This window comes from Odontesthes bonariensis, chromosome 8 (genome assembly GCF_027942865.1).
Source record: "Odontesthes bonariensis isolate fOdoBon6 chromosome 8, fOdoBon6.hap1, whole genome shotgun sequence".
NCBI lineage: Eukaryota > Metazoa > Chordata > Actinopteri > Atheriniformes > Atherinopsidae > Odontesthes > Odontesthes bonariensis.
This window is the reverse complement of record NC_134513.1, coordinates 19,072,630-19,092,800: the sequence shown is the minus strand read 5'-3', so window position 1 is coordinate 19,092,800 and position 20,171 is coordinate 19,072,630. Positions and strand designations below refer to the sequence as shown.

Sequence of the window (20,171 nt, the reverse complement as noted above, 5' to 3'; positions counted from 1 at the left end):
TTTGTATCAAGCCCATTTATAAAAATCAAAAACTATTAAAAAAGAAATAGAAGAGAGAGGGGCGGCAGGAAGAGGAGGAGGGAGAGGAAGTGGCACCGATGAAAGATTTTTCTTTCAGTCTTTTAATGTTGCCTAACAGAGCATTTGTGCTTTTAAATAAACCGCTGCAGAGCCTAACCTCCAAGTCTTTTGAGCCGTTTCTCACGACACTGTGTAATATCACACTCTGTAACTTCTTGGCACCTCATGTGTCGTCTCGAATAATGCAGACTCTTTGCCAGTAAAGGCTGAGTTATACTTCTTTTAACGGCCCTTGCGCTTGCGTCTTGCGCGTATGTTAATGGCTCGAGACGTTTATGCTTCATTTTGCTTTGTCGGCGGTTACGTGTGCTGCGTGGCGATTCACCGCCAGGACAGTAGGTGGAGCAGCGGGTTTTTTCAATGACAAGCCTACTACGATGAAAGGAAATTCACCGCCAGGAGCTCTTTGGCAAGTCTCTCTTCCATAGATTCATGCTTCTTCTTCTTCTTGTAAATAGCCGGTATTTTGTCAGATTTTCAACACCTTGGGGGTCTAAACGACTACTTTCTCGCCTGAAAATGTTTCAAATGTTGCTAAAGTTATATATTTACAGAGTTTAGCCTGTAGCTTAAGGGAAATCAGCTTTTCAGGCCGGCTGATTTCGGCTCGGGCAGGAGTGAAGTGCACTGTGTTTTCGACCACAGCCAGTGGCTTGCGCTTGCGTCTTGCGTGAAGTTTAGAAAATTGAGGTGACACACACAAGCACGCAAGGGGGGGCTTGCAACCGCGCAAGGGCTTGCGTTGCGGCTTGCATCTTGCGTTGCGTCTTGCGTTACCGACTATAAACCAGACTTATGTTGCCAGTAAATCGCTTGATCTGAACTTTCCTGGTACTGATCCACCGGAGATGTCATGTTTTTTTTATCTCAAGGTGGAATGTTCAAACTGTAGAGGTGTCTGAGCTTTAAAAGGCCGTAGGACGCAGTGTTTATTCTCTGATACATCACATACTGGTCAAATCCTTGATAAATGTACACAGACGAAAGGATAAAAAGGAAAAGGTGTTGGATTACCTTTGAACTTGTGGAAGACAGCCCAGAGTTCAGCTATGTCGGTGGCAAAAGTGATGTCAGTGTCCAGCACGATGACTCTCTGCAGATCTGAGGGCAGCGTCTTGGTGAGCACCAGTTTCATCAGGCCGTAAATTCCAGAGTAATGTTTATTAGGGATCCATGACACTTCAGACTGAAACAGCACAGCGAAAAGGGTTTGGGTTAATTTGTTGTTAAATTGACTGAACTGAAAAGTGAGTAGTTTACACATGGGCTACTAAAGGTACGGTAGTTTACAGAGCTCGTAACTTGTCAGAAGAAATAAAGTAACAAATAATGCAATAAAGTCCGATCATTAAGCACCGCAGGCTGGTAAGTGAGGGTGCTCTGGAGATTTCTTCTTTTTTTTTTGTGATTATAATTTTTATTTGCACTGTTAGAAGAATACGTACAAGCAAGATATGGCTTAATAGTGCACACAAGAATAAATAAAAACAAAACAAAGGAAGATCAAATAAAAGGGAAGAAAAAAAAAACTAGCAGGGACATCATACCAATAGATTTCAACTGGTTAGAACGTCCTTAATTCTTGAGCAAAGTCCCTTCCATGCATTTACTGTAGATAAACTGGCGTTGTTCAGTCGAGCTGTGGTCTCCTCCAATGATGCAATGTCCAGTAAGGATCTGATCCAGTAACATTTTGCACTAATATCAGGTTTGAACCACAGCTGGAAGATTGACTTTTTGGCAGCTGTGAAGCCAGCAAACACCAGACGTTTTTCACGTAGAGAGAGCTCAAGTGTGGAATCATCATTCAATAAACAAAAACAGGGGTCTAACACAAGAGTAATGTCAAGAAACTTGGATAACATCTCAATAACATATTTCCAAAATATACTTATAATGGGACATTCCCAAAACATATGGAGGAAGGTACCTGTGGCGTTCTGGCAAAGCATGCATTGTGGATTTTGAGAGATATTCATTTTGAAACGTATGTATGGTGTTGTATATGCCTTGTGGATCATCTTATAATGAATTAGTTGATGTGCCAGGCAATTAGATGTTAGTGGTAGATTGTCCCATATCTCCTCCCAGTCTGGATCAACACCCATTGCCTTAAAGGAGAATTCCGGCATTTTTACAAACTTATCCTATCTGTTGGAGACCAAGGAAAGTTGGCCAAAGGGAAAAACGCGAGACATTTTCATGCCCGCTGTGCAAAGTTTTCCGATTGCGCTGATTTCCATGAAAGCGGGCTCTATCGGGCAAGCTTTTAACCTTTCCTGAGGCTCTTAACGTGTATCAAAATACTTTTTACCGAATTGGCCGTGGTGTCAGTAGCAATACAATTCAACCCAGGGGCTAACCATACCATTAGCTAGCACAGACATGATACATTTTGAGATTTTAAAAACAGCGCACCTTACCTCTCTCAGCTTCCGTGTTCCACAGGCGTGCGCACAAATCAAAAGCCGAAGTCATACACTATAGTATTCCAAAATTTGTCCACCTTTTTTTGTCCACCAAAAACGACCCTTGGGAACCGAAATACCCATTGCCATGTTTGTTATTGTTTCAAATCGAACAACTGACTCGTTTCTAGACCCATTTTCGCCGTGATGTCATGACCTGTCACGTGACTGCTGGAAGGAGCGCACCTTCGCCCATTATTCAGCTGCGGGAGATGAGAACCCTCGGGATTTTATTCGAATCAATTTAGAGATGGATAGTTCGTCAGATTCTGATGTTGGAATGGAAGAGTTTGACGAGTTTGATGGTCGGGGTTATCTTTTTGAACCAGAATGCACTGATGAAGAGTTGTTGGCACAAGATGCAGCGAGGATGGCTCAAACTGATGATCCAGAAACGGGAGCTGCTGCTAGGTCACGCATTGGGGAGACATGGTGGTGCAGATGTGGACAAAAAAGGTGGACAAATTTTGGAATACTATAGTGTATGACTTCGGCTTTTGATTTGTGCGCACGCCTGTGGAACACGGAAGCTGAGAGAGGTAAGGTGCGCTGTTTTTAAAATCTCAAAATGTATCATGTCTGTGCTAGCTAATGGTATGGTTAGCCCCTGGGTTGAATTGTATTGCTACTGACACCACGGCCAATTCGGTAAAAAGTATTTTGATACATGTTACGAGCCTCACGAAAGGTTAAAAGCTTGCCCGATAGAGCCCGCTTTCATGGAAATCAGCGCAATCGGACAACTTTGCGCAGCGGGCATGAAAATTTCTCGCGTTTTTCCCTTTGGCCAACTTTCCTTGGTCTCCAACAGATGGGATATGTTTGTAAAAATGCCGGAATTCTCCTTTAAGCTCCCTATCCCATATTGACACAACAGAAAGAGGTTTCATGGAGTTCCTTATCAGAAGGTTGTACAGTTTTGCTACCAGGCCTCGTGAAAGGCTACTAGGACAGACAAGATTAGATAGGGGATGTGAACATAATGGGTGCCAAGGCACTCCATATGCCTTCATTGAAGATCTGAGCTGGAGATAAAGGAAATAGGATGAGCCTGGGAGATCATACTGGTGTTGGAGGTCTTGGAATGTGCCGCTCTGGAGATTTCTGAGGACCGACTTGACTTACTGAGGTGGAGAGGAGTGCGCGTTCCTCACCTTTAACTCATCAGCGTCGTAGAAGTCCACCCTGACCGCAGGGACCATCCAGGTATGAAACAGAGAGGACAGGATCTTCTGAGCGATGGAGTCTGTGATGAAATGGAAATGAAGGGGGTTCCGCCTGCAAACACAAAGCAAAGCTCAAACGAGTGTTGCCCGTTACAAAAAAAGCAGCTGCAGCTGTTTAGCACTAAAGAGAGGTTTGACCAGTGTATATGAGAGGTTTGCCTAGTGTGTATGAGAGGTTTGACCAGTGTATATGAGAGGTTTGACCAGTTTATATGAGAGGTTTGACCAGTTTATATGAGAGGTTTGACCAGTTTGTATTAGAGGTTTGACCAGTGTGTATGAGAGGTTTGACCAGTGTATATGAGAGGTTTGACCAGTTTGACCAGTGTATATGAGAGGTTTGACCAGTTTGACCAGTGTATATGAGAGGTTTGCCTAGTGTGTATGAGAGGTTTGACCAGTTTATATGAGGTTTGACCAGTGTGTATGAGAGGTTTGACCAGTGTATATGAGAGGTTTGACCAGTGTATATGAGAGGTTTGACCAGTTTGACCAGTGTATATGAGAGGTTTGCCTAGTGTGTATGAGAGGTTTGACCAGTGTATATGAGAGGTTTGACCAGTTTGACCAGTGTATATGAGAGGTTTGCCTAGTGTGTATGAGAGGTTTGACCAGTGTATATGAGAAGTTTGACCAGTTTATATGAGAGGTTTGACCAGTGTATATGAGAGGTTTGACCAGTTTATATGAGAGGTTTGACCAGTGTATATGAGAGGTTTGACCAGTTTGTATTAGAGGTTTGACCAGTGTGTATGAGAGGTTTGCCTAGTGTGTATGAGAGGTTTGACCAGTTTGACCAGTGTATATGAGAGGTTTGACCAGTGTGCATGAGAGGTTTGACCAGTGTGCAAGAGAGGTTTGACCAGTGTATATGAAAGGTAAAGCTTTTCACTAGTTTATATGAAAGCTTTTCGGTAGTGTGTATGAGAGCTTTTGAGTAGGTTATATAAGAGGTAAATGTTTTCACTAGTTTATGTGAGAGCTTTTCACGAGTGTTTGTGCAAGGTTTTGAGTATAGTATGTGGAAGAGTTTAATTTCATATGTGTATATGGAAGTTAATTCTGATTTATGTTCCTGGTGGCACCTCATACTCTTCAGCCAAAATACACGACACTATTCAACAGCCACATCTACACATTATAAGACCATGAACACTCAACTTGATGTAGTTCAGAGTGGGTTTGTGAAGCTGAATGGCTCTGGGGATAAATGAATCAGTTGCACTTGCTCAATAAGTACTGGGGGGCTGGGAACTGTCAAAAAGCTTTGGAACTCAGAAAGGTGGACGAGCCCTTTGCCACAGACAGGGCAGTCACATCATCTGAGCAAACAGAAACATGCCCATGGCAGCACTCTTGGGATCATGGCAATAAGAAAGCAAATATGTCAAGTAAATTCCGACTGGTAGAACATGTTTGCTTTTGTGTCACATCTGCCTTAGATGTTGTTCCAAATCCATAACCATCCATTGTGAATATCAATCCTTTTGTTCTTAAAAAAAAAAAAAAAAAAAAAAAAAGAGGTTTCTGGAACACATGTCTAATTAGTCCTAAATTTCTCATGCACAATAAGAGGTTCATTCTGACAGCATCTGCATGCCCATAGTTAGATGGGCATGCCACCAAGTTACCAAAAGAAAAGTCATTTTGCATTCAACGACGGTGACCACACCAACCTTACACATCAGAGAATTCAGATACTTTCTCATTAAAGTTGGAAGTGTTCGTCAAATAGCCTTACACTGGCAATCTTACTGCTATTGCTGTTTTGGAGGAAACTGAAATAGGGGCTCAAAATGGCTCTTTAATGTAACAGAGATGTGTGCCACAACTGCAAAACCCTTTGTTGTGAGTGTTCATTGTGTTTGCTTACACATGGATGAAAGGGTTCCATATTCAGAAGAAAAAAAAGAAAAAGTGGCCAGTAACCAAACCAACCCATAGATAATTCATCCATAAAATTGACCAAAATACTGCAGAACCTCATCTAATATCTAAATAAAAAAAATAAAAAAAACTGTATTTTATATCACTGTATTTTGTGCTACCTGACAAGAAATGTACAGTTTCTTTTTGTACCACCCAGCAAGATTCGAAAGTAGTGCCTTTCCAAATGGTGGGCCACACATGTTTAAAGGGATTTTTTTTTTTCTTTTAAGGTTGGGGTTAGAATTAGGTTGTGGTTAGGTCAGTGGCGGCTCCTGAAAAATTTCTCTGGGGGGGCAATTATAGTGATGATGACTAAAGTGACCCGTTCAACGGGTAAATTAAAGGTAGGGTAGGAGATCCTGGATTTTGAGTCCAGAGAAGCTGCATTTTGAAAATACACAGGTAAAAAGTCCCAACCCTTTTCTTCACTTTCCCCCCGAAGGCACGCCTCTAGAGTACATGAACGCGCACGAGCACGAAGGTGCACGAGCGCTGTTCTGACAGCAAGCATCGATCGTTGCCGTATTTGGTATTTAGTATATGATAACTATACGTTTAATAATGCTAGGTGCTAGCCAAGCTGGCTCTAGCTTCCTGCCAAGCTTCTGAACGTGTAATTCGTTCACGGAGCAGGGTACGCGCACAGGTGGAGGGAGGAGCAGATTGCAGTTTGATAGACGGCATCAGTATCCAATCATTGTGAACGGTCCGTTCAGTATGATTGGATACTGTTTTTCCTAGATTGTACGTTCTAGAGGCCACTAAAACTTTTCATATTTGTGTCAAAACTTTTAATTAATTGGTTGCAATGGGGGTGTGAAGAGTATTTTAAGCAATATGTAAAAAAATGTTCCAGAAAAAGATCCCCTACCCCGCCTTTAATAAGTAACAAGTCAGTTGTCACTATTTGTTTGTTTTTTTCTGGTCAACTCACATTACCATTTAAGCACGAGATGGTAAGATAAAGATTTACCCTTTAGCCACATTGCCACATACTAGTAGGTAATCCGTTTACCTTCAAATACCTTTGAACATGGAGAGAGATATCTGCTTCACCATTAATTAAGACAGGGACTAGATACAAGCTGAAAACATGTATCTGCAATTAGTATTTATTTACAGTTCTTAACTTTACATTAGGCAAGGTAAGGCAAGGCAAGGCAATTTTATTAATAGAGCACAATTCATACACAGGGCAATTCAAAGTGCTTTACAGCTACATAAAATCACAAGAAGGCAATAAAACCATTAAAAAGGAATAAAAAAATTAAAGAAAGAAATTTAAAACCCATTAAAATAATCATTAAGTAATTAAAAAGTGAAGAGTGCAGATAAAATACTTTCAGGTGTCATATGCACAGCTAAATAGAACTGTTTTCAGCCTGGATTTAAACATTGGCAGAGTTTAGGCCTGTCTCACATCTTCTGGAAGACTGTTCCAGATTTTAGGAGCATAAAACTGAAACGCAGCCTCACCTTGTTTAGTCCTGACTCTGGGCACCAGCAGGAGACCCCTCCCTGAGGTTCTCAGAGCCCGAGTTGGTTCATATGGCTCTAGCATGTCAGAGATGTACTTTGGCGCTTGACCGTGAAGAGACTTGTACACAAGCAGAGCTGTTTTAAAGTCTATTCTCTGAGCGACAGGAAGCCAGTGCAGAGACCTGAGCACTGGACTAATATGGTCATACATTAGCGTCGATTCCCGGTAATAAAATAGTTTAAATTAATGGTGTTAATCAAAGCAACCCCAGATTATTTACATTAAAAAAGCAGAATTAAGAAATCAGAAGCAGAATAAAGCGTTTTCCGCTTTATTCTGCTCTGCGAAAATCCTCGGTTATATGATTTCCCTCCTTTAGTATAAATTTGTTTTATATTTAAATTTGGTCCTGGAGGTCCTGATTGTTTGGTTGCCAATTTATCCTCATTGCCACGCCAACTGAAGGGGATTTCTTTCAATAAAACAATTGAGTTACTCCGTACCATGGATGTATTATATTAACGTATAATTATATTCACGCTCCGTACATTCTAGCGCGTGGTGGCTACGCTAGCTATCGCCATGTTACGTATGACGAAAGCACCTTGTTGCGAGCCCTCCCAGAACCAATAGAGATTGTTATGCCAGAAATTAAAAAAAAAAAAAGAGATTTTAAATTAGAGTCAATGGGAGCTCTGGTACATAATCTATAGATCTGGGGCGGTACCCCATGGAGAACGGCTATGCTGATTGGACAGTGACAAACAGAGCAGCTGAAACTGTCTGGAACTGTCACAACCACCGTAATGCTGTGGACAAATATAACAAAAAAAAATTCCTCTTTTTTTCCCTTTGGTGGTGCGTTGCCCATTCGCCCTTATGGACAAACCGCCCCTGGATTAAGTTTAGGTTGACTTGGGAATGCGTTAATGCCAATGGTGACTCACCACAAAGACAGAAAAACAGGTTTTTGTGCATATATGTGTGTGTGTAGGCATAATAAGATCAGACTTTCGGTTTTTGTCAGAAATAAGATCTGATAAGATATATTATAATTCATCCACACCTCGGTCTACAGGCAGACAGGCCACATACACTGCTCTTTTTGTGGGATCTGTGTAGGGTGTAGTGTGGTGTACAATTTCACATTTACAAATTGTGCAGATCAGGTGAACGCACAAGTAGTTCCAACTGATGCTTCTCTTACCCTCCATTGGGAGTAAACATCATGAACATGGACGACGGTGCTGTATGTACACGCATGCAAGAGGCATCAGTCAAACTAATGAACAAAATAATTGACATCTACTTTGGGTCTCATTGCAGTCATTTGGCTCTTTTGATTGATTAAGGTTCTATTGGAGATTTTGCATCTGATGTTTTGTTGTGCTGGGTCTCTCTGAGTATTCATTCTGTGTTTGCTGTATGACTCCACTTCAAAAAAATAAAAAATAAAAAAAATAAAAAATGGATTCAAACACAATGTTTGCCAATTGTTTGAACTCTGTCTAATCAAAACCAGAAGAAAGACAACATATTAAAAGTTGACACGGATATTGTATCATTGTTTTCATTTTGAAATTTGATGCCTGCGGTTAGTTTAAAAAAAAATATTGGACTGAATTAGCAAAAGAGCAATTTTAATTATTTATGCGTCTGATCTCAAAAGGGTCCGTCATCATAATATTATTATTGGCATCCACTTCAATAGCACATTTAACTGTTTTTTATGTGGGTAAATTCACTATGCAAACCGACTGAATTGAACTTATTAACTGCCACCATGTTTACTGCTCTGATGGCGACTGAATTTTTCAGAACTGGTCAAGCACACCTCTACCTCCCCGGGGGTCAGCCTGTGTGTTCAGACAACATGAGGAAGGTAAACGAGCCCCGTTGGTTCTTGATCATCACAACTTTCTGAGATAGACCAGATATTTTTTTAATTCTCTTTTTACCGGGCTGTGAATGTGAGCCCACACAGCAGGAATGAGATGTTTCTTTAAGGTCAAAGTAAGGTGTGCCCCTTCTTGTAGCCCTGATCACAGCGTCCTTCGTGAAAATTTGTGTGCACCTGGGTCCCATCAGTGCTATTCTGAGCGAGAGCAGATAAGAACTTGAAACTACTTAAGATTTAATTGAAGTAGGACTGAATGCAGATTAAACACTTTCCCATTGCACTCTTCAGCCAGATATTAACTGCCGTGAGTGGATTTTTTGACCAATGCAAAAAAGGTTCAAGTTCCCGAGGCTTAAAGTCCTTCAGCTGGCCTAAAAACCCTCATGTCTGTTATATGGAAATGACATTTATTTTCAAATTCTTTCCTCTTGAAAGACAAAGCAAAGCCAGTGCTTCAGACTTCTGTTTAGGAGGCTTTGCAGTAGTGTGATTTTGAGATATTGAGTCATTAGTGCAGTACAGTTCCAGGGTGGAAATACTCTGGCTCCTGGATTTGCCTCCAATACATCTTCTTGCTTTTAAGATACCCTTAATGGGTATTTTAACAGACTTAAACTTTGATTATCACGGCAGCAGGTTGTTAATCAACGGCCTCCACTGATTTGTGATGGCTACAGATCAGGTGCCACACTGGCAACAGAGTTGGAAAATTTGGAAAGATGGGTGTCATATTAAATGCGGCGCATCACTGCCTTTTTCAACACAAGCACAGTGGCAAACCACGCCTCAGCTTCCGAGCCACAAACTCAAAACTGACGTAACCACGGGATGGAATAGTGCATACAAAATGCTTCTGAGGTTTCTTGAACAACAGCCTGCAATTTGTGCAGCCCTGTTGTCTCCCGAAGTGAGAAGGAGTGGCAGTGAAATCTTCACTCTGAATGACACGGACATCGCGCACGCGGAAGAAATTGACTAGACTGAAATACAAACAGTTACGTTGGTCAGGTAAAGGGGACATTTAATTACAATGAGTACAATTTACAATGTTTTATTTTTTTATTCAGTTTTAACTGAGTGTGTGCACTTGTTGAATGAGCTGTCCATTTTGTTGGAATAAATGTTTGAAGTAAGATGAATTGACTGAAAACTTTTTTTTGAACAGATAAGCATTTTGATCAAGATTAATTATGTTGGTATCCTTTGCAGCTGAAAATTTTGCTATATATCGTGATAGTTGGTATAGCAATACTCAGCATATAGCAATATCGTGATAATACCGCACTGTGACTTAAATATCGCGATAATATCGTATTGCGACGTAACTATCGTGATAATATCGTACTGCAACTTGAAAACCACGATAATATCGCATTGGGACTTAAATATCGTGATAATATCGTGTAGCATAATATCGCGATAGTATCGTCTTAAATATCGTGATAATATTATACCATGGCTTAAATATCGCGATGATATCATACTGTGGCTTAAATATCGTGATAATATTGTATTGTGATGCAACTATCGTGATAACATCGTATTGTAACTTGAATGCCGCGATAATATCGCATTGGGACTTAAATATCACGATAATATCGCATAACGTAATATCGATAATATCGCGATGATATCGTCTTAAGTATCGCGATAACATCGTACCGCGACTTAAATATCGTGATAATATCGTCTTAAATATCGTGATAATATTATACCGTGACTTAAATATCGCGATAATATCTTATTGTGAAGCAACTATCGTGATAACATCGTATTGTAACTTGAATACCGCGATAATATCGCATTGGGACTTAAAGGTAGGGTAGGAGATCCTGGATTTTGAGTCCAGCGAAGCTGCATTTTGAAAATACACAGGTAAAAAGTCCCAACCCTTTTCTTCACTTTCCCCCCGAAGCCACGCCTCTAGAGTACATGAACACGCACGAGCACGAAGGTGCACGAGCGCTGTTCTGACAGCAAGCATCGATCGTTGCCATATTTAGTATTTAGTATATGCTAACTATACGTTTAATAATGCTAGGTGCTAGCCAAGCTGGCTCTAGTTTAGCTTCCTGCCAAGCTTCTGGACGCGTAATTCGTTCACGGAGCAGGGTACGTGCACAGGGGGAAGGAGGGGGAGGGGGAGGGGGGATGCAGATTGCAGTTTGATAGACGGCATCAGAATCCAATCATTGTTAACGGTCTGTTCAGTATGATTGGATAGTGTTTTTCCTAGATTGTACGTTCTAGAGGCCACTAAAACTTTTCATATTTGTGTCAAAGCTTTTAATTAATTGGTTGCAATGGGGGTGTGAAGAGTATTTCAAGCAATATGTAAAAAAATGTTCCAGAAAAAGATCCCCTACCCCACCTTTAAATATCGCGATAATATCGTACAACGTAATATCGATAATATCGCGATAGTATCGTCTTAAATATCGTGATAACATCGTACCGTGACTTAAATATCGTGATAATATCGTACCGTGACTTAAATATCGTGATAACATCGTACCGTGACTTAAATATCGTGATAATATCGTATCGTGGTGTCTCTGGCGATTCCCATCCCTAGTGAACTATGATACTTTGTATGTCCAGCTGCCACCCCAAACAAGGGTTTTCATTACATTGTGTTTCTGTGATAACAGTTATCATTTTTAGGACCACCAGAGGCAACCTGTCAGGAATCCATTCTCATAGGTCAGTTAAAGTTTTCAAACAGAAGACTGATGCTGTCATTTTCTAGCGGGGATCATTTCAGATGAGGCCACACAGTACAGCTGCTGCTGGACAGATCAGAGTGATGAGGGGCCCAGCTGACTGAATACGGCAGACAGAGGCCATCTCTCAGGTGAGACAGCATCACACTCTTGGCGAGAGCCATGCTGCAGGGCTCTCCATCACTGATGCAACAGAAACTGGTAGCGGGAGTTTGATTTACAGCAGGGGCTAAACGGTACCACCACTAGAAATTAAATGAAAGAGGAGGAACTACAAAGAATGGCGTGGCATACATCTTATAAATGTCACCTCGCAGAGAATTTATACCATATTCGATATTTCATTACAGATGGACAATGCTGTGAGGACATGCAGCTGGAGAAGTATATGAAAAAGCTACAGGTCAGTTTGTGGCAGGGTCACACAATCAATGCTTTGTGCCCTGCTCTATATTTTCAGTCATTCAGCTGCATGACCCACACTATCATATAACACAAGTAATCCCAACACATGAGCAATGGAGATCTTTTAGGAAAAGGCCAGGATCGTTTAATACAGACTTCTCCCACAGCTACTGTTCACACATGCACTTCAGAGCAGGAAATTCTGTGCTGGACGGGCTCTCTCGCAGTCACTGAAAATACTCGGGAACGTTAGCTGATATATTCACACATCATCTCACTCATGTTTCTTTCATCCAGATTCTGGCTGGTACAACCCCCACTGAGAAGTTAACACAACGTATGAAACACACATTATGAGACATATTGAATCTGACTAGAATATCCTGGTAAAAAACATCAATATGAAATACTTTTATTGACTAGCAATTGTTCCCCAAACGTGCATTTTAATTGTTTCAGTCGTCTGCAAAACTGGAACGTCTGCACACACTGTTTCTATTCAGGTCGACCTTCATACTCTTCTCCGCAACTCTCCAGCTGCAGATGGTCAATTTTACCCAAGAGGGGAGCTGATTGACTTTATTCACTGACATCAGCCTCAGTTTTATGCTAAGTATAAGATTCGGTTCTTTTAGTAGGAGGCTCAAGAATGGACCGAAGTAATTCAAGTGAAAATGAAGTGTTTATTGGTATGGCAACAAGAGCAGTATTTCAGCGCTGGTCTCAGTATGACAAAACTCTCGCAGGAATCCGTCAGACAGAGCCCCTTATTTCCGGTTACAATTTGCATATATCTCTTCTAGTTTCCCACGGTGGATCCCGTGTTGATCAAATGTGATTGGATATGAATCGTACTAACCCAAATAATGTCTCTGAGTAATCCAAATAATGTATGTGTGTGCCTTTCGCACCTGGATCTCAGGGTTCCCTGTTCTGTCTGGGTCAGTCTCAGTAAAGGTCATGTCTCATGTCTTTTATGGAAAACTACTGGGATCATGTCTATTAAATAAGCCAATTTTAACATAAGACACAAGTCGTACTCTGTGCTCTGGGAAATGGTTTCATCCTGGATGTGGCTACATAGGCTACAAACAGCCAACACAGATTTTGAAAGAGAAAGAAAAATATATAAATAAATAAACAGTGCAAACATTCACTGCCCACAGGGGATGTCCAATTGCGTTGGTGCTGCATTTGATACAGTTGACCACAATATATTACTCAAACAACTGGAAAACTGGGCGGGTCTTTCCAGAGTGTACTAAACTGGTTAAAAACATACTTAGAGAACAGGAAATACTTTGTGTCAATAGGTAACTTTACATCTGAGCACACAAGAGTCACATGTGGAGTTCCCCAAGGTTCCATCTAGGGACCTCTTCTGTTTAACATCTACATGGCACAGATTATAAAAAACAACAAAATAAACTACCATAGCTATGCAGATGACACGCAGATATATATTACAATGTCACCAGGAGACCTAAAACAAAAACAAAACTGAGGTAATTGTCATTGGAGCCAAAGAGAAACGATTACAGGTCACCACAGAACTTCAATCTATACACCTAGAAACTACCAACCAGGCCAGAAATCTGGGTGTAGTGATGGACTCAGACCTAAATTTGGAAAAACACATTACGGCAGTCACAAAGTCAACCTACTATCACCTTAAGAATATATCAAGGTTAAAGGATCTGATGTGTCAGCAGGACCTGGAAAAACTAGTCCATGCATTCATCTTTAGTAGGCTTGATTACTGTAACAGCATCTTTACAGGTCTACCTAAAAAGTCAGTTTGACAACTGCAGCTTATTCAGAACTCTGCTGCTCGAGTCCTCACTGAGACCAAAAAAGTGGACCACCTATGTCCAGCTCTGAGGTCTTTACACCGGCTGCCTGTCCATCAGAGGATAGATTTTAAAGTTCTGATGCTGGTCTATAAAGCTCTGAATGGTCTAGGACCAAAATACATCAGTGACCTCCTGACCCAGTATGAACCTTCCAGACCCCTCAGGTCATCTGGATCCTGTCTTCTATCAGTTCCCAGAGTCAGAACCAGAACCTTTTTTGTTTAAAATTTAAATCGTGCTTTTTATTTCTACTGTTTTAATGTATCTGTAAAGCACTTTGAATCACCTTGTAGTTGAATTGTGCTATACAAATAAACTTGCCTTACTTCAGCAGTGCTATCTTATTAGAATTCTTTTCTTGTAAGTTAACATCCGCATTTCTGGACTGAAAGTATTATGGATTACTGTAAGTATTTGCCTGTTGATTGACACAACCTACATACTGAGTGTGTGTGTGCATGTAAATCAAAAACACCCACACAAGCAGAGACCCCAGTTTAAATTGATTGAATGACACAAACACATTATCATCAGCTGGTGTCTCCTCACCTACCAGGCAGCAGCCTATTAATATCCTGGAAAAAAAACAAAGCAAGGAACTAGGACAGAACAAGCCAAGTGTATCTGTTTCCTGCTTATTACAAACCCTTAGAGTCAGATGTGAATAAAAAAATTACAGAAATAATCTGGTGGCTTAGTACGGAAGCCCAGAACGGCCATGATACATATAAACTTTTTGATGGTTTTCTCGAGATAACAAGTTCATTTACCGATGGTTTTCGTGGCCATTTTTTCTCCCCAGTCCGCCCCTCTTTAATATGTGTTTTATGTGTTCGCAATTTGTTTGTCTTGTAGAGATAACTTTCATATCATTTAAGGAGACGGCTGGCTCGACTGCAGCTCAATAGGCGTTTACACCTAAGTCAGGGATGTCCAAAGTCGGTCCTCGGTCCGCTGTCCTTCAGGTTTTAGATGTTGCCCTGCTTCAACACACCCAATTGAGATCAAGACATCATTAACAGGCTTGTGCAGAACTTAACAATCTGTTGAAAAGATCCATTTAATCTGAATCAGGTGTGTTGAAGCAGAGCAACATCTAAAACTTGCAGGACAGCGGCCCTCGAGGACCGACTTTAGACATCCCTGACCTAAGTGATCCTGCTGATATAGTCAACTTCATCAGTGACCAGCTGAGGGGACCAGTCCGTCTCCATGGTTACCGAATGGTGCACGAGAGGCGCCGTTATCGTTTTCTCGAGAAAACGAAATGCTTGTCACACCAGCGGGATTTGCTCTGTTCATTTTCACAAGCAGAATTGTTACACAAACGCTCCACATTCCATGTTAGATTCATAGGCTACTTTATTCAGTTTTCAATGAAAGGGGGGTAAAAATGGGTACACCTTTGCCAGAAATACATATAAACACATATAAACAGGGGCGGACTGGGGAGAAAAAGTGGCCTTGAAAACCATAAATTAACTCGTTATCTCGAGAAAAGCATAAAAAAAAAAGTTTATACGTACCACGTCCGCTCTGGGCTTCCGTAGCTTAGTGAAGTTCAGCTCTGGATTTTCATGATCTCAAAGCTGGTCCATTTAATGTGAAATGTATCATCATTGCAGGTTAGATTGTGAGACAGAAGATCAACACGTGTAGAAGCACACCCTCCTGATCAATCACTTCTCTTACAAAGTGAAAATGTAAACCCGACAACAGTGTGTTGACAGTGAAAAAAAAAAACTCTGAATCTGACTGAAGTCAAACAGAGACTGAGTGTGCAGTCACAAATTCACAAAATTACATCAAATTATGTCCTTACATTCATATTCATACCCACATATATCTTATATATATATATATATAGAAAAAATAATTAAATTAGACAACTAAACGCCTTTTGATCAGCATTTTAGAACCTGGATGACAGAAAATGAACTGACCTTTACAAACTGACTGCTTTGAATAAATTTCTTAGTTAATTTGGTGCAAAATGCTTGAAGAACTAATTCTGACAGAATGAGACTGAAACTCTCTCACATCCTCCAAGAGTAGACATCCACTACGTTCATTTGATCAAATACGAAGTCGCATTAAGATCAGATCTACTTGTGCTTCATTGATGTGGCAGTGATGCTGATCAGCTTTTTTAATTGACACATCACACTGTTGGCTGTCAGCATTTCCTTTTTTGTCCGCTTTCCTTCCTGTTTTGGCCGCAGCAGCTGTGTAGTTTCTCCAGTCTGCTAGAATTAAAGATAGTGATTTGTCACCTGAGGCCAGCTCCACCTGTTTTTACATGAACGGGCACCTATCCAGAGTCAGAAAAGCTGGGATGACTATCTGAGTTGATAATCGGCATCATAGCAGAGCTCAGTGAGATCAATATTGTTCATTTAGATCACCTAAAGATACCCTGGATATGCTGAACCATGAATAGGCTTCATGGTTCAGGTGCCAGGTTAGTGAGAGACAAATAGGAAGTGTTACTGAATGTTTGAGTACCTGTGGAAGAGGACAGATTTAACCAGAGTCACCACATCTCGACTTGCGTTGTAACCAGCGCATACGATGGCCACGTGGATGGTCTGTGGAGAAAACGGGAAAAGTGAAGGGACATACTGAGAGATTCATTCTGAATTGTACAGGGTAGAAAAATAGCGACGTAGCCGACACGACTGACCACAAATAAAAATGTCATTTGTATCATTAACTCACATCAAAGTATCAAAGAAAGACTTTTAATCAACCATTGTAAAAGCATGTGACCTGGTTAAGGTTCATTTCCATGCAGCTACACACCATCAGGGCCATTTATATCAAAAATGTATAATCAGTCAACTTCTTATTTTATTATTGGTGATCAACACAAATCTAAAAACTGTGGGACAAAAGCTTTGGTGGCTCTATTAGACCAGGAAGTGAGGACAACAGCACCACTAGGAACTGAAATGTTCCTCTTTATAAAGAGCCATGTTGGAAGATTTGGAGCCTTAGAATAGAAATAGACTAGACTAGAATAGAATAGAATAGAATAGAATAATACTTTATTCATCCCCCAATGGGGGAAATTGAAATTAGTCAAGTAGCTCAAAAATGATTAATATTTACAATGATTGTATATTAACAACAACAATAATAATACCAATAAAAATACTACTACTAACTAATAATAATAATAAATGACTAAATAAATAAATAAATAAAAAATGAATAAAAAAAAAAAATCAATCAATCAATTTGAGAAGAACTCAGCAGTCACTGTTAGAAAGCCTTATGGCTGTGGGAACAAAGGACCTCCTGAACCTCTCAGTCCTGTAGCGCAGAGAGATGAACTTGGCGCTATTTTCTCTCTACCTTCGTATCACTACGGGCTGTGTAAACTGTACAGACTGAAGTGCAGACCGAGCAGTAAACACCGTAACAGGCGCGGCTATCGCTCGGTGGCTGAACGCATTGATATGAAGGGAGAGAGAAATAGCGCCAAGCGATTGTGAGGTCTGACTTTTTCTGGAGGGACGATTTTGTGATGCAAATGTATTACTCTTTTGAACGCATATTGTTTTGAGAAGCAAGACGCTTTATTTTCAGGACCCTAGCAAACTAGCCGGACTACCTTCGTCAACACCAAAACGAGGCTGGAACTCGGCTCACAGGACGCAGCAGGGGGTAAGTCAATGTTCATAAATGATATTACTAATATGGGATGTCATACAGCTTCATGTCAAAAGAGGCGAACTATCCCTTTAAGTATGTTAGAGGTGTCAGGTGTGGAGGTGATCTCTGAAAGGACTTCAAGGATGTTTTAAAGAGATGCCCTCTGCTCTGATAGCATTTGAAAGAGCACACGAGTAGTCTGGACACGGACTGCCTTGTGTATAGGCGTGCCAGTACACCAGAAGCCGTTCCTCAGAAATGCAGCGGTCAAGAAGGCGCATGAGCCTGTGTGTCTGAGATTAAATACGTTGCCGCAGACCCAGAAGTCACTCTGGCTTTTATTGGCTTGAATTTGAGTCAGGCAGCCACGGGTTGTCACTAATACACCTGCTTGAAGAGCGATGCAGTAGTAGAGGTGAAAAGATAATCAAAATCTTTTCTGTTGTTGGGTTTTTTTTCATGTTTTTTTTTAGCTCATCAACACATCCTTCTTCGTTGTTAAAAATGCTTCTGAACAGCAGGAAGGCAGGCCAGCGTTAGCGTCTGGTTTATTTGATTGCTTTCACTGATTTAGTCTGAATGGCAGCACATGTGCTCCAAAACCGGAAAATATCAATTATAATAATATTAAATTTGATTTATGACGCATTTTACATTTACAATAAAATCTCAAAGTGCTAAATTACAATTACTACTAATGGCGCTTTCACAGTTAAGAAAGTTGCACCTCCATACCAACCCCCTTTCAACTGTCTGCTGCAAACAAAAGGGGAGGATAGTGTGTAAATTACTTTAAAAAAAAGAGGTCACCACAGCCTCAGTCCTTTTTAAATGTTCTTCAACCAAGAGAAAGTGGGGACATTTCTGGATCTTTTTATGTAGTATTTTCTTTGCATATTATAACGTTTAATCATCTGAGGATGAAGCTGCGTTCACTTGCTGCGGTTTTCAGATATATTCTCAAGCCCATGCAGTCAGATATGTGTCCGTTATCAATGCAATCCCCCCCACTTTCTTTTAGAGCTTCCTAAGGATTTTCTAAATCTCTCAATATTATGCAAGATGGATGATGAAATCCCCAAATTCTGTGAAAGGTCCCATTGACAAAACGTTCCAACAATTTAAATGAACACTTTTCAACATAAAATTGCAAAGAGGTTCATATCTGCTTCTGAGAGACTCTTGTGCTCTTTAAATGTTTTAATATCTCTGAATTCCCAGTCCTGGATAACGATCCCGGTCCTGGGAACCCTGCTTTTCCTGTTTTTAGAGGTTTTTCAGCTCCAACACATCCAGCTTGTCATTAACTTGACATGACAAAACTCCAGGTGCTTTTTCTGTTCCTCCCTCTAAGTGTATCTGTGCTTTTCTCCCTGCAAGACTTTGGGATGCTGGGTTGACACTCCAAATGAGCAGGGGTTATGTTCAAGCGCTGCTGGAAGATCGCTACAGGCAAAGTGCCCTCTTCAGTCTACTCCCATTCCTTCCCTGTGAGAGCTGAACTTTCTCTGCAGTCAGCTGGCTTTTCAGCAGTGCCTGACAGCAGCCCTGCCCGTGACTGACAGCTGATGTGGGGGGAAGATCAAAAGTGGTGATATCAAACCATCTGAGGGCATTTCATTTTCTCAAAGTGCCATACATACATCACACCCCTGGTTGTGACATGGCAAAAGGCGTGTTTGTAGAAAAGTGTAAAGCTCTCAATCTCTGCAACAACCTTAACATCTCCTATAAATAATATATTAAAATGTTTTTAAGTCGTCATGACCTTGAGAAAGCCATCCATGCCCTAATAAGTTCAAGGTTAGACTATTGCAATGCACTCTATGTAGCGTCTCCCAGTCTTCTCTCAGTCGCCTTCAACTTGTGCAAAACGCTGCTGCCCGTCTTTTAACCAACACTAACAAACGTGTGCACATCACTCCTGTTCTTAAAGGGATAGTTCGCCTCTTTTGACATGAAGCTGTATGACATCCCATATTAGCAATATCATTTATGAACATCGACTTACCCCCCGCTGCGTCCTGTGAGCCGAGTTTGGCGTTGACGAAGGTAGTTGGCTAGTTGGCTGGGGTCCCTAAAATAAAGCGTCTTGCTTCTCAAAACAATATGCGTTCAAAAGAGTAATACAGTCGCATCACAAAATCGTCCCTCCAGAAAAAGTCAGACCTCACAATCGCTTGGCGCTATTTCTCTCTCCCTTCATATCAATGCGGGCTGTGTAAACCGTGCAGACTGAAGTGCAGACCGAGCAGTAAACACCGTAACAGGTGCGGCTATCGCTAGGTGGCTGAACGCATTGATACGATACGAGGTAGAGAGAAATAGCGCCAAGCGATTGTGAGGTCTGACTTTTTCTGGACGGACGATTTTATGATGCAAATGTAGGTCAACAGATCAGTTTTTGCTGGAAGTGCCCAGGTCAGAATACAAACCCTGGGGTGACCGA

General features: G+C 41.0%; 1 protein-coding gene across 1 annotated transcript in view; it reads right to left on the bottom strand.

Annotated features, from left to right (window-relative positions):
• The window catches only part of large1 (LARGE xylosyl- and glucuronyltransferase 1), a 120,434-nt gene that overhangs the window by 56,218 nt on the left and 44,045 nt on the right, over positions 1 to 20,171 (bottom strand). The window contains exons 4-6 of the mRNA XM_075472003.1: positions 16,571 to 16,653; positions 3,704 to 3,827; positions 1,096 to 1,267 (exon numbers count right to left, since the gene is read on the bottom strand). Coding sequence (XP_075328118.1) covers positions 1,096 to 1,267; positions 3,704 to 3,827; positions 16,571 to 16,653 — 379 coding nt within the window. The remainder of the gene's footprint in view (positions 1 to 1,095; positions 1,268 to 3,703; positions 3,828 to 16,570; positions 16,654 to 20,171) is intronic.